Source organism: Apodemus sylvaticus, chromosome 21 (genome assembly GCF_947179515.1).
Source record: "Apodemus sylvaticus chromosome 21, mApoSyl1.1, whole genome shotgun sequence".
Taxonomy (NCBI): Eukaryota; Metazoa; Chordata; class Mammalia; order Rodentia; family Muridae; genus Apodemus; species Apodemus sylvaticus.
In genome coordinates, this window is record NC_067492.1 from 23312875 (window position 1) to 23327339 (window position 14465).

Below are 14465 nucleotides of genomic sequence, written 5' to 3' on the forward strand. Positions count from 1 at the left end.
CATAGAGAGTTTACATCAATGCAGCCTCTGAGGGCCAGTCCTCTACCCCAACAACAAAGAGGCATACCAGGTTCTCTGAAGGCTGTACCACACACAGTAGTCATCGTGGTGGGCTACCAGGCATCTGGGCGAGCCCTGCACAATGGGTTCTTCCTGCGGCAGGAAATACACACACTGCATCCAGTGGTCCCGCCACTGCAATAAGGAGCAGAGAGCCGGCTTTCACCAAGATGTGACAACAATGCTTCCAATCCAGCGGCCCAAAGCCAGCTATCAGCTGCACAGAGATATGGCTTAGACTTTAAGTGCCTACTATGGCCCAAAGGATAAGGAAAAAATCTAATCAGAGAAGCCAGTGTCCCAAAAGCTTTCTGGAGCCCTCCTGACTTTAGAATACATCATCGAGGGCAGTAGTCTTCTGAGGTAACTTTAGAAGGGACAAGTGCAGTCTCTGCTCCCTCCTCACTGAGTCACTTAGTCAGGGACACTATTGCTGTAATGAAACCCATGGCCCAGAGCAAGCTGGGAAGGAAAGGGTTTATTTGGCTTCTGCTTCCACATTCTGATAATCATTGAAGGAAATCAAGAGGAACTCAAACAGGGCAGGAACCTGGAGGCAGGAGCTCAGGCAGAAATCATAGAGGGCGCTGCTTACTGGCTTGCTCCTCATGGCTTGCTCAGGTCTGCTTTCTTATAGAGCTCAGGACTGCCAGCCCAGGGAGTACACGAGGGCTGGGCCCTACAACATCAATCACTAGTTAAGAAATTGCCCTACAGCTGGATCTTTTGGAGGCATTTTATCAACTGAGGTTTCCTCTTTTAAGATGACGCTCACCTGTGTCAAGTTAACACTAGTTATCCCAAGAGCCAATGCTCTTTCCTTCACCTGCTGTACTGTGAGTCATCTGTCATTTGAAGTTACAATTCTCTGGCTCACAACCAAAACTGACCTAGTGGCCAAGGGGAAATCTCTTTTAAGAACCTCTTGGAAGATATCCAAGGTTTTAACACACAGAAAACTTCCTTTTGTCTTCTAAGGGGCTTCAAAACACAGAAAGGTCAAATATAAAACATAGTATCTAACAGGATCCTAGATTAGGAAAACAAAGCCAACACTTGGGGACAATTGAGGAAATTTTTATTTTGAACCATATTAGATGTTATGATACTGTCAATTTTCTTCGGTGTTATGATAGTATTTTGTTTATGAGGAAAGTTTAGTTCTTGTAAGCATCAAAGAGTCAAGTTGTCAGATGTTTGTGATTTACTATTAAACAACTGAACAGAAACAGTGTGCAGTGAGGGAGGAAAGGAAGCAGTGTACAGCAGATGTGGAGAGTATTAACAATTATTTATTTCACTTGAGTAAAGGCATCTCAGGGTCCATTCTCTCTCTCTGTGATTCTACAATTGTTCAAAACAGAAGTTGGGAAAATGGGAGCCGGGGAGATGGCTTAACTGGTAAGGTGAGTGCTGCCAGGTCTGAGGGCCAGAGTTTGAATCCCCAAGCGCCTATGTAAAGCTAAACAGCTGTCTACAACCTGGGGGATGGGAAGGGGCAGCCAACCTAGTGAAGTCTATGACTTTCAGGTTCAGTAAGAGATGATGTTTAAAAAATGAAGATGGAAGGTGACTGATCTCTGGCCTCCACACACCCATGCCAAGGCCCACCCGCAGGTGCATATGCACACACTAACAGTACTAACAAGTACATACACTACATTCTCCATAACTCATACACCTACCACGCTGCTTCACACACACCCAAAAGTTTAAAACAACACTAAGTTTGTATAGTTTGTTCCTGTGAATTAAATGGAGTTATTAAAAGAAGTAAAATATTCTGAATTGTGAAATGATTTACAGAGATTCTGACTGGAGGTTAAAAACCCAGAGCAGCCTGACAGTGGTAGTACATGCCTTTAATCCCAGTACTCAGGAGACAGAGGCAAGTGGATCTCTGTGAGTTTAAGGACAGCCTAGTCTACACAGTGAGTTCCAGGATAGTCAGGGCTACAGAGCGACTTTCTGGAAAATACAAAAAACAATCAACAAAACAAAAACCAGAGCATCAAATATGTTAGGTAACTATTCTATCCCTGAGTCCACTTGAGCCCAAGTTAACCTTTAATAAATAGTGATAATCCTTACTAAAAATCCTACATATAAGGAAAACAAGAAGGAAAGATAAAGCTATAGTCACACAAGTATGTACAGAAAAGTAAACCATGCCAGGAAGCTTGGTGAGCAGAGCAGGTTGAGACCCTAGAAACTCACTCCAGAGATGGTAGGCGTGTCCCTGCTCCCTGCCAGATTCCTGGCCTGGAACATGTGCCACACTTCCCACATAAGGAAACTCAAAGACATGTACAAATGACGGAGACTGATACAGAATAAAACAACAAACAACAACAATAATAAATCATTATAATTTACATATTCATATTATATAATTATTTATATAATTTTTTCCTTTGAGACAGGGTTTCTCTGTATAGCCCTGGCTGTCCTGGAACTCAGAAATCCGCCTGCCTCTGCCTCCCAAGTGCTGGGATTAAAGGCGTGCGCCACCACCGCCTGGCTATTATTATTATTATTGACTGAGGAGGCGGCGTCTCACTATGTAGCTCTGGCTTACATGGAACTTGTTAGATACACCAGGCAGGTCTCAAATTCAGAGATACCCCTGCCTCTATCTCCTGAGTACCGGGATTAAAGGCCTATGCCGCCACACCTAACTGGTATATTCTTAGAAGCTATAAGTGTTGTTTTTTAGAAAATAAGGTGTTAGCACTTGAAAAAATTAGAAAGGATAATCTATCCTAAAAGTTGGTTCCTGAGTTAAATGTAGTATAGCACAGACCTATAATCCTGGCACTGAGGAAGCTGAGGATGGAGGACCAAGAATTTGGGCCAGTCTGGGTTACCTTCTGAGTTCAGGCCAGCTTGTTACATAGCAAGACCTTGTCTTAGAAAAGGAATTAAAATATAAAAAAGATAACTGGCTCAACTCGAATGGAGTGAGCACCTGCTTACTGTTATTTCTAGAAACTAAGGGAACTAGACCTTGTCAGACTCCAAAGGCAAGCATGCAAATGAAGACAAGGCATGCAGCACTGGCCTGGGACACAGCTCAGCCACTTGTTCTAGATTTAGCAAAAAGGCGGGTATCTAAGCTGTCCATTCAAACATAAAGGTTAACAGAGGATAAACAGCTCAGGTTCTCTCTCTCAGGTTTGCTATTTCTTCCTGTACTGTATGAATTTCACCTCCCAAGCGCTCCAGGGTGCCTTCCCTAACACCTCCCTCCCATACACCCTACACAAGGAGGCTGCTGAGTTCTGCATCTGTGTCCAGAGAGCTGCCTGTTCACTGAAAGACACAGGGTGATTTGAGTCCTTAAAGGGAGCCTTTCTGTTATTCTTTTCATACAAAATTAAGGATTAGCTTACAAGTGACTCACTCTGCACATAAGCAAAAGCACCCAGGGCCCTGACGTCCATCGCTTCCTAACAGGTTGGTCTGAGTCACCAAACTGCCTGAATTTTATTTACTAATAGGTAAAAGATAGTATTTCATTTCATTTGCAGTTATGTTGTTTTATATCATAGCAGTTTAAAGGTAAAAATTTATATGCTGACTACTATTCCCATTTTGTAGTTCATATTCCTCTGCTCATTTGCCCCGAGCTGGAGAAGATGGATCTTGAGTCAAAGGGAGTGAGGTTGTAGTTCTCCATTCCAAGTTGGCTGAGCCCCCTGGACCAAGGAGAATGGCAGAACTAACTCCTCTTACCTGAAGCTCCTGCGGATCTGTCTGTGCCCAAAAGGGTGCCATGGTGCACTTGATCTTGCCCTCAGGGTCCATTTCAATGTCCCACCAGGAGAGAACCACCTGTGCTTGGCCAGACGCCAAAGGTACAAACTGCCTACCATGGCACGCTGCCGAGCTACTGACTTGCTTGCTGAAGTCCACGCTGTAGAAGAATGTTTGGGAACTGAAGCATAACTTAACTCACACACCTGTTAAGCTTCCACAGAGACCTGCCCAACAATGGGACAGATGTGGGAAGGACTCAGCAAGGTTTCTATTTTATTAAAGAAGACATTCAATCAAATGTCTCGAAGAATAGCCACCCAGGGGGGCCACAGTACCTGAACATTGGCAGCACATCACTGAGGACAGTGAAGTCAGCAGACGACACCTGGTTCAGCTGAATGTCATAGACTGAAGGCGCACCAGGACACCTCTCCAATTCTGAGGGAGGAATGATGACCTGCTCTCCAAGACTAGTCTGAACACGGACAGGAAACAGCTTGTTCCACGACCACATCCTTCTGGACTCCACCAGCTGGGCATAGACAGTTGCCCTGTGAGGTACTGCTTCACAGTCTTCCTAGGTTTTCATCACACCAAAGAACAACACAGCAGTAAGTCAGTGCCTCCTCACCAGCGCCTCACACATGTCAGAAGTTTTCATATTTGGCTGACTTAATAACTCTAATACCTCCCCTGTCAGGAGAGTAACTGCTTTCTGCCTTATTTCTTGAAAGAAAAGAAAATACATCATGCCTAAAATGATTGTTATTTTTAAAGACAACATCTTGTTATGTAGTCTAGACTAACCTCTTACAGTCTTTCTGCCAAAGCTTCAAGTACTAAAACGACTTAAGATGAGTTTCTAGTTACCTAGAATATAGTGAAAATTTCAGTTTCTTTAAAAAATACAAAAATAGGAATGTGCTTTCATTTTAATCCCAGGTGTGGGGACTATGATCTGCCTCATGTTCTAACGGAGGCATGATTTTACCAGCTGCATAAAGTTTCTGTGATTGTGTGGTATTTTGAATTCTGGGGAATTTTCAATGTATACCTTTCAAAAGGTGGGGTGAGTTGCTGGTCACAGTTTGTTAATCAGTCATTTGCAAAGAAGAAACAACAAAAAGAGTAACTTAGGTATCCTGATGAAGATCAAACTTGCCCCAAGGGCCTAGAGGCCCTGATCAACAGGAAGTGGTCTGACAGCAGCATCGCCCTTTCCAGCCAGCCCCGCCCTTTCCATTGACACCGTGTGGACTACCATGCAGACCTAGTAGAGTCTTCCAAACAAGTAGCCATCCTGGCTTAGGCTCAAAATGACCCTTCAGTGCAGCTCTTACCCAGAACATCAGACTTCCTGGATGAGAACACCATGAGCAGCTGCCCACCCTGGCCTGCTGGGTTCCTCCAGCACTCATGAGCATTACTCCCACTTGTTGGGGAGACATGAAAGTCTTGCCTCCAAACACTAGGGAATCAGGAATGTTAAACACACTGGGCCTCTCCTTAACAGGAAATAAAATACCTGTTCTCCCACCAAGAGGTCTGGCAGTGGATACTGTTAATGCCTCGGCGGAGGCAGACCTCACCTAGATCCCTCACAATGTGCCCAGACTCTCCCCTCCCTAGGCCTTTATCTTTAACAGGACCCATCCTTAGGGGAGATGTCATGCATTGCAGCCTGCTGACCTCCACACTACCATTCAGAGACCACACTAGATTCTAGGCCTTTTAGCCCTAGACCTCACCCCTCATGCTCACAGGAATTTCTATGCAGTCACACCTTACGCTTTATTGTGCACCTAGAATTGGAACAATTACCTGGAAACCTGGAATGAGAATGTTGTGGGAGACTTTCCCCAAATTGTACTGTGTTGTAAATACCCTGACATAATGCACCTCGCATTAGACTCCCCGAAGTCTGATCTAGGATGATAAAGTCAACAGGACGCCTGCAGAGTCCCCCCACCTACCTTGCTGTGGTTCTACCTCCCTGCCTAGTGGTCCTACATCTTTCTGCATCCATCACCAGGCCCTGAAAACCCAGCAGTGAAGGGGACTTTTTACAGCTGGGAGTTATAAGCAAAAGTTTCTCCAGTTCAGCACTACTGCCACCTGAGCCTGCCTCAGCTGAAGGGAGGCGCGGGGCTTATGGAGATTCAGAAGGGTTGTCCTGAGCACGGTGTAGCAGTGCCTGTGTATGACGGCTGCAATCCCAACCCTCCCATGGAATGCCCTGAACTACTACCTGTACAAGATGCTTGTGTGCATGCTCATAAGAGGGCAGTGCTCCCTCCCCAATCAGTTCTGTGTCAAACAGCTCCGTGACCAGAATGTTAGCACGACATGGCAAGTCACCGTCTGAAAACAAGAGAATAGAGTCAGAAACACAACAGACTAGGGAAGATATTCAAGACAAATACATCAAAGAGACACACCAAAAGTAGGAGCTAGAGAAATGACTCTTGCAGAAGACCCAACGTCAGTCCCTAGCACACACAGCTCAGAAGCCCTGTTAACTCCAGCTCCAGCTCTGATGTCCTCTTTGGGGCTCTGCACACATATGCACTTAAATGTTCAGGCATCTACACACACACACACACACACACACACACACACACACAAATTTAAAATAAATCTTAAAAATAAAAAAAGTTCATGATAGCTGGGCGGTCGTGGCGCACGCCTGTAATCCCAGCACTCTGGAAGGCAGAGGCAGGCGGATTTCTGAGTTCGAGGCCAGCCTGGTCTACAGAGTGAGTTCCAGGATAGCCAGGGCTATACAGAGAAACCCTGTCTTGAAAAAACCAAGTCCAAAAAAAAAAACCAAAAAAAAAAAAAAAAAAAAAAAGTTCATGACACCGAAAGCAGACACACATGCTGAAGGGTCTGTTAATATATCTGTAACTCACTGTCCAGTGGTTAAAAGCCATTGACATGGTAACAACAGAGTCAGGAATGGGTGTTCTTTGCACTGCTCTTTCTGGCTTTATCACCAACAGCCTGCTTGCATTTCTCTTTCAACTCTGGTATTTTTAAGAATGGGGAAAGATGGAAGGTGGTGGCACATGCCTTTAATCTCAGCACTCAGGAAGCAAAGGCAGGGAAGGCAATCTCTGTGAGTCCAAGGCCAGCCTGGTCTACAAAGTGAGTTCCAGGACAGTCAGAACTAAATAGAGAAACCCTGTCTCAAAAATCAACAAACAAACAAACAGACAAAAACCCAAAACAACAACAACAAAAACAGGAGAAAAAGAATACCTTGGAGAACAAAAAGAGTCTATAAATACCCAAAATAAAAACTAAGCAGAAAAATAGGGAGAAAAATACAATTTCACAGAAAAAAAAAAACTCACATGGAAAATTTTTCCATCTTGACTAGCAAAATTGAAAAGCAAAAACTGAATGAATGCTAGTACTTCAAGTCTATAAAAAGGACAAAAAAGCTCAAAGCAAGAAGAGGCTGATCTGTAACTCTGCAGTTACTGTAAGCTCAGCCATGAAAACTGAGATCCAATACTTAGAGCACCCAGATTCTTTCTGCCAAATCCTTTTAGGTTGGTGTCTTGCTACCAAGTAGTCTCCAAATGCCAGCTGTTTAGGAAAAGTAGGGTTTTGAGATTTTCTTTTGTCAACTGTTTTCTAAACCTCTAAAATATGTTACTGCTACCATTATAATTTTGAATGAGCCAACAGATTTTGGTAAGAGCTATTTCTCATGGAGAATGAGCTGTAGACATTCCTAATGGCTCTTGAATTACACTGGCGAGGCCCACAGCGGGCAGAGAGAGAACGGTGACATGGGCTAGAAAGGATGGGAGCAGGAAAGCCTGAACCTGGAGGGTGGCTTCCAACCATCCAGTTAGCCACCTCAGCTGTGAAATGAGGGGGCAGTAACAAAGGTTATAAAAACATGCTCCTCTGACGCACACATGGATCCTTTTTACTTACACATCTAGCAAGAAAAGTGGAAGTTAAAAGCACATGCATCTCTTGGCTTAGAAACACTGTCCCTTCTCTCACTGTTCCATCCCAGCTGGGACACACTGTCCCAACCTGACCCCATCCGCTACCTCTCATTAGCTCGCCTCTGCCTTAGGGAGCAGCACCGGCCAGGCTGCACGGAAAGGTGCATCATTTGTTAGGTCTAGGACTGCCTATTCACCACCATGCCTCAGTGCCAAGAACAATGCCTAACAGTGCATGAGAGTCAGCAAACACCAGCTTAATTCTTTATTATTCCCTGTCAGTCATCACCAAACCTTGCCATTTCTAGCTCCTAAATAAAATTTAAGGTGATTATGAGACTTGAAATGATTTACAATCCACATTTGTTTCATTAAAATAAAAACAAAGCTTTATGACCCAGTGAGTTTTAATAAGCACTTCTTAGAGCCTGGCATTTATCAAGTGAGTGTAAAAGTATGAGGGGTGATGTAGAGAGGCCTGGAGAAAGGACAGGTACACCAGGGGTGTCCTAATTTATCACAGGAATGCAATGGACAATCAAACAACTGTTGCCACACACACTCAGGGCAATCCATCTCTGAGGTACAGGTTCCAAACTTAGATGCTAATTTTAACAGCAGAGTCAGAACAGACTCTTGGGGAAAATCACTTTTGGAATTAGAAGGAAAGTAATAAAGTAACAACGACATATGCCTAATCTTAACATTCAGCAGGCCACACATAGTGAGGCTAGCCAGGGCTACAGAGCAGACAGAACCTTTCTCAGTAAACAACAACAAAAAATCTGAGAAAGAGCCGGGCGGTGGTGGGGCACACCTGTAATCCCAGCACTCTGGGAGGTAGAGGCAGGCGGATTTCTGAGTTCGAGGCCAGCCTGGTCTACAAAGTGAGCTCCAGGACAGCCAGGGCTATACAGAGAAACCCTGTCTCGGAAAAAAAAAAAAAATCCAAAAAACCAAAAAAATTTTTAAAAATATGTGAGAAAGGAGAAGCAAAATTAGGAGACATAACTGGGTACTGGAAAAAAAGAAACAAAACAAACAAGCAAACAAAAAACAGAACGCAGAAGTAGCATCACTGTGGCAGCTAAGGAGGAAAACAGAGGAAGACTTCTAACTTGCTGATGAGGACCCTCTTGTGGCAGGATACAGCAGTGCACAACTTCAGTCCCATCACCTGGGAGGCAGAAGCCAGAGGTCTGTATGTTTAAGGACAGCCTGGGCTACATAGCAAGTCCGGCTTCAGTAACATGCTGGCAATCTTAGAAGACAACAGGAGAGCAAAAGGACAGTGCTGTGCAGTCACTGAAAGATAATCTTTACAGAGGGTTGAGGAGGTGGCCCAGTGGTTCCAGAGGTCCTGAGTTCAATTCCCAGCAACCACATGGTGGCTCACAAGCATCTGTAATGGGATCTGATGTCCTCTCCCGGAGTATCTGAAGACAGCTACCGCGTACTCATAAATCTTTACAAAAAACAGCAAAAAAAAAAAAAAAAACAAAAAAAACAAAAACAAAACAAACAAAAAAAAAAAAGTCTTTACAAAAAGCAGTGCGATCACAGGAAGAATGGTGTTGAAGGTGGCTCCGGGAACAGAAGAGACGTCAGCAGCTGTGACATGTGGTGAGAATTCTAGTTTCTTTAAAAACACAGAAATGTTATGTGACTATGTTTTTGTTTTAATCCCAGGGTGGGACGTGGGGCTGCTTCAGCTTGTCTGCAGCAGCTGACTACGATTTGTCTCATGCTCAAGCAGGGAGTGACTCTGCCAGCTGCAGACAGTTAGTTTGGAATTCTGGGGACTCTTGAGAGGTATAAAATGCCAGAGCCCTGACAGGGCTGCTGCCACTGCTCCAGCTGTTGCTGTGGTTCGTCCAGTCTTGTGCAGAGACTACAAGAAATTAGATATCCTGACGGCGAAGACCAAACTTGCCCCAAGGAACTCGATGCCCCAGTCAGTAGTCTAAGGAGATCGATGCCCCCTTTCCCCTCTGTCTTTCTCTCCTACCTAGTATTGGGGCCTTTTAAGGGATTGGGGTGAAGGAAGGTAGGGAAAAGAACCCAATAAAGTAGCCAAAAGTCTGGCTTCAGTGACATGATTCCATCATTGCCTTAACCAAGACAGGAAGTAAGTGGAGTTAGGTAAGCAATGGTGAAGGTGAGCAAAAGCCACGAGGCTGAGAGAGATTAGCCAAGAGTGCAGCAAGTTCAGCACAGGTGTGCACCAAGGGAATAAAATGGCAAGGGATGAGGAGGCGGCAGCAGATGTGAGGGCCCTGGGACAACGATTAAACTTTACATGTTAGGGATGGGGGCCTCAAAGAATTCTGAGAAAGGTAGCATGAGCAGTCAGTATGAATGGTTTACTATTTTAATAGCCTGTGTGAGACATTAGAGCCTGAACGACCATGCGTCCTGGAGATGAGTATGAAGTGGAAAACATACTCAGGAAGTGAAATAAATAGGGCACATCAAAGATGAGTGGCTGGTGTTAGGCGTGGGCGATTAGTTATACCAGAGTGATTCGAAGCACCTATGTGTGAGCAATAAAATAACAAGCTCTACTCTGGATTTACTGACTTCTTTCTCTAGATGTCATTATTTAATCCATTCTTTTCTAAATGATCAATTTAGATCATTTTTTTAATAAGTATGTATGTATGTATGTATTTATGTATGTATGTATGAGGTAATACTTTCTGCCAAAATTATAAAAATTTCTGAACTGAAGATAAGGTTCTAACACCTTCATTAACTAATATGTTAAGAAAACGGGGCCAGCTGGGCGTGGTGCAATTCTTTAATCCCAGCGCTTGGGAGGCAGAGGCAAGCAGTTATCTGTGTGTTTAAGGCCAGCCTGGTCTACATAGCAACTTCCAGGACAGCCAGAGCTTCATAGAGACCCTGTCTCAAAAATAAAAAAAAGAAAAAGAAAAGAAGACTGGGTCTAGGGGCAGGAGAGATGGGTCAATGGTTAAAAACACTGGCTGCATTTTCAGGGAAACCAGGTTCAGTTCCCAGCACCCACACCGTGGTTAACAACCGTCTCTAACTCCAGTTCCAGGACATACAGCACCCTTTCCTGACCTCTTCACTGTACTCACACTATATATAGAAATACATGCAAGAGCACACACATTTTTAAAAAATATATTTTAAAGAAAGAAAGAAAACTGACTTTAGATGCCCTAAAAATAGTAAGATGTTCCTTCTAAGCAATGACACCAGACTGGGGAAGATGGTTTGGTGGCTGTCATAAACCTAAAGTCACCTCGGGGAAAAAAAGAACCTCAGTTGAGGAACTGCACCCCTGAGATTAGCCTGTATGCATTTTTTGATTGTGGATTAATATGGAGGGCGCAGCCCACTGGGGCCTAGACTATATGAGAAACGTAGCTGAAGGAGGGCCTGAAAACAAACCAGTGATCAGTGCCCTCCATGGTTTCTGCCTCAAGTTCCTGCCTAGGCTTCCTTCGATGACGGAATGGGCGTAAGTGTGGAGAGCACTTCTGGAGTTAACTTTGACTGACTTCATGTGATTAATTATGAATGTCTGCCGACATCTGCCTTTGTTTTTAATTAAGACATTTAAGGTGTGTGTTATAATCTGACAAATTTCCTCTGCTTACATACTCGTCCTTGAGAGACTGTCCTAGCCTGAAGGAAACGGCCTTAGTCAAACATACAGATACTGTGTACCATAAACTTGCCACTCGAGAATTCAGAGTCATTGTTTATCTTCCTGGAATTGGTCACGCTTCGTGGTGTCGCTTGCCTTTAAAGGACACTGACCACACACTTGCTCGCTGGCATGGTGTCCCCAGCAGCCCCCTCCCCCTACTGGCTCTTGCACCTTCTTTCTGCCTTTCCTCTAAGCATCCTCACTCCCTCAGTCGGGGTTCCCATGTTGACTGACCATCAGGCTCCGGCATGTAAGGCAAGTAAAACCCCTTCCTTCCCAAGTTTGCTCATGGTATATCATGGCAACAGGAAAGCAAACCAACAGTGGGTAAAAGCACTTGCCATGAAAGCAAGAAGACCCGAGTTCAAATCCCTATGACCATGTAAAGCTAGTGTGTCCTCCCTGCATTGGGGAGACAGACGGGAATCACAGGCGCTCATTAGACAACCGGTCCAGCTGACAGAGCAAGCAAGGTTCCCTGAGATCGTCAAAAGAGAAGGTGGTGGCCAGGCACGGGGGTACTCATTCCCCTTTAATCCCAGCACTCTGGAGGCAGAGGCAGTGTATCTATGAGTTCAAAGCCAGCCTTGGTCAGAGAGTGAATTCCAGTCAGCAGAGCTACAAAAGAAGATCTTGTCTCAGAGAACAATGCAGGAAGAGACCTGCAGCTCCTCTCTGGTCCTCAACTGTACACACATGGGCACACCCACAACATGAACACATACATAGCTTACACACACCATGCCCAGACACTGTGGAAAGGAGAAAGCGAGAATTTACTCAGCTTTAATATAGATTTAAGGAGTGCTGAGACAGACAGGAGTGATGTTTCAGAAAAGAACAGCACACACACTCAAGTGAGGGGCTTGCTCCTCAGTGCAGGTTTGATGTCACTTTGTCTGGCCAGGCATACTGTGCACACCTTTAACCCCGCACTGACCATTCAGAAGTAAGTGGGTCTCTGTGAGTCTGAGGCCAACCATCATCTACAATTTTGAGTTCCAGACCAGTCAAGGCTACCTAGTGAGAGCTCTCAAAACCAAGCATTCAAACACACGAATCTATGGAGGCCATATCTATTCAAACAGCACAATACCAGGCCCTACACTATATTCTTTTTTGTTTGGTTGATTGGTTTGGTTTTTTTCGAGACAGGGTTTCTCTGTATAGCTCTGGCTGTCCTGGAACTCACTCTGTAGATCAGGCTGGCCTCAGAAATCTGCCTGCCTCTGCCTCCCAGAGTGCTGGGATTACAGGTGTGCGCTGCCACCACCCGGCTCACCTACACTATATTCTTAAAGGAGATACATTCATTGAAGTATCCTCATCATATTAATTTACACTGAGATAATGGGCCCAGTGCACCCAGTGTGGCAGCATATGTAATCCCAGCACTCAAGACCTTCAAAAGAATTTTCATAGTCAGGAATTTATTTCAGGAAGCCTGAACTGAACACACACACACACTTTTTTAAAATTAGGTGAATGTATTGATTTTATTGTATGTTTTGCCTGCATGTATGTCTGCATACCTGTATGTGCTTTGTGCCCACTAATGTCAGAAGGCACGGGCCAGAGTTATGGATGATTGTGAGCTACCATGTGGGCGCTAAGAATTGAGCCTAAGTCCTCTAAACGAGCAAACAGTGCTCTTAAACTCAGCCATCTCTCCAGTCCTGTATTTGGGTTGTTTTTAGAAAAGATCTTACTATGTATGTACTCCAAGCTGACTTGAAACCCAGGGTCTTCCTCCTGCTCAGCTTCCAAAATGGGTGAGATTACCCAAACCTAGTTTAAATTACTTTTATTTTAGGGTCTTACGAAAATCAAACCCAGGGCCTCATGCACCCAAGCCACTCTACCAATGGCTACATCCTCATTCCCAAAGTCATTTTTTTTTCAAAATGAGGAAAACCAAAACCAATGCACAACCATGCACACAGTTCCAGTACTCAGGAGGACCAAGGCCAACCTCAGCTACAGAGCAACCTCAAGGCCAACCTGGACTGTATTAAATCCTGATGGTATTAGGAAAGTAACTTAAAATACTGACTTTAAATAGATACCCTTCAACCCTAAACACTGCTTCTTAAGATGGCCATCTGGTGGTGCCATGAAGACACACAGCTGTCCTGTGACTCCCCGGCAGCTTAGCTGTGCTCTCGAGTGTCAAGGGGCATGTGGAATTTTCTAAGTTTCTAACTCCTGACTACAAAGACTTCTTGCTACCTCAAGTTTCACAAAGTTGGGCTACTCAAGAATTCCAACATGCTTAAAGAAAAGCACCTTCCCTGTGTGGCTGACTGCTGCGGCACTCATTAGCTCTGCTTCCCACACTGCTTCCCACACAGGAGCTATGGCGCTCACCTGGTCCAACCGTCACCTCAGTGGAATGCTTGTTAATAACTTTAATCTTATCACTGAAGCCATTTTTCTCCACAATCTTCACAGCAGCTTCAGCCATAGGTTTAAAAACCTATAAATCAAAAAAGGGGGCAGGAGAAGGAGAAGACAGGGAGAGAAAATGAGCAATGTGCTATTTAAAAAACAAAAACCTTACCACTCAAGGATTCATAGCTAACAAGGTAGTAGCTGATTCGGGTCTCATGATCTGACGCTAAAAGCATTTTATTCTCCAAATGTGTTATGAAAATGAACATAAAAGGATGAAATCCAACCAGTTATCATGTCTGCTACCCAGAATTCAAGACGGTAAGGCAGGAAAATTATCAGAGTCAAGTCCGAGCTACAAGGGAAACTGTCTCAATACCTTCCACTTGAACAAAAAGATAGAAGTTCAAATCCAAGGTACTACTGAGAACTTCCCATTTCATGACAACTAAGTGGAAATGAAGAAATCTTGCACTACCTGGTAAGAGCGGTAGGTGTCGCTGTCGTGGTAGATAACAGGCTTCCCACAAACCAGGGAACACCTCCTTTGTGTTAGTGTGGCCCTCCAGCTGCATGTTCAGGACAGACCCAGTCCCAAAGCACGG

At 44.5% G+C, this 14465-nt stretch overlaps 1 protein-coding gene across 4 annotated transcripts in view; it reads right to left on the reverse strand.

The window, feature by feature from the left end:
• Positions 1–14465, reverse strand: part of Prmt7 (protein arginine methyltransferase 7) — a 37800-nt gene that overhangs the window by 10284 nt on the left and 13051 nt on the right. For all 4 annotated transcript variants that reach the window (XM_052166126.1, XM_052166127.1, XM_052166128.1 and 1 more), the window contains 5 exons: positions 13837–13945; positions 6068–6180; positions 4155–4396; positions 3796–3976; positions 68–195 (listed from right to left, as the gene is read on the reverse strand). In XM_052166126.1, the coding sequence (XP_052022086.1) occupies positions 68–195; positions 3796–3976; positions 4155–4396; positions 6068–6180; positions 13837–13945 (773 nt within the window). The remainder of the gene's footprint in view (positions 1–67; positions 196–3795; positions 3977–4154; positions 4397–6067; positions 6181–13836; positions 13946–14465) is intronic.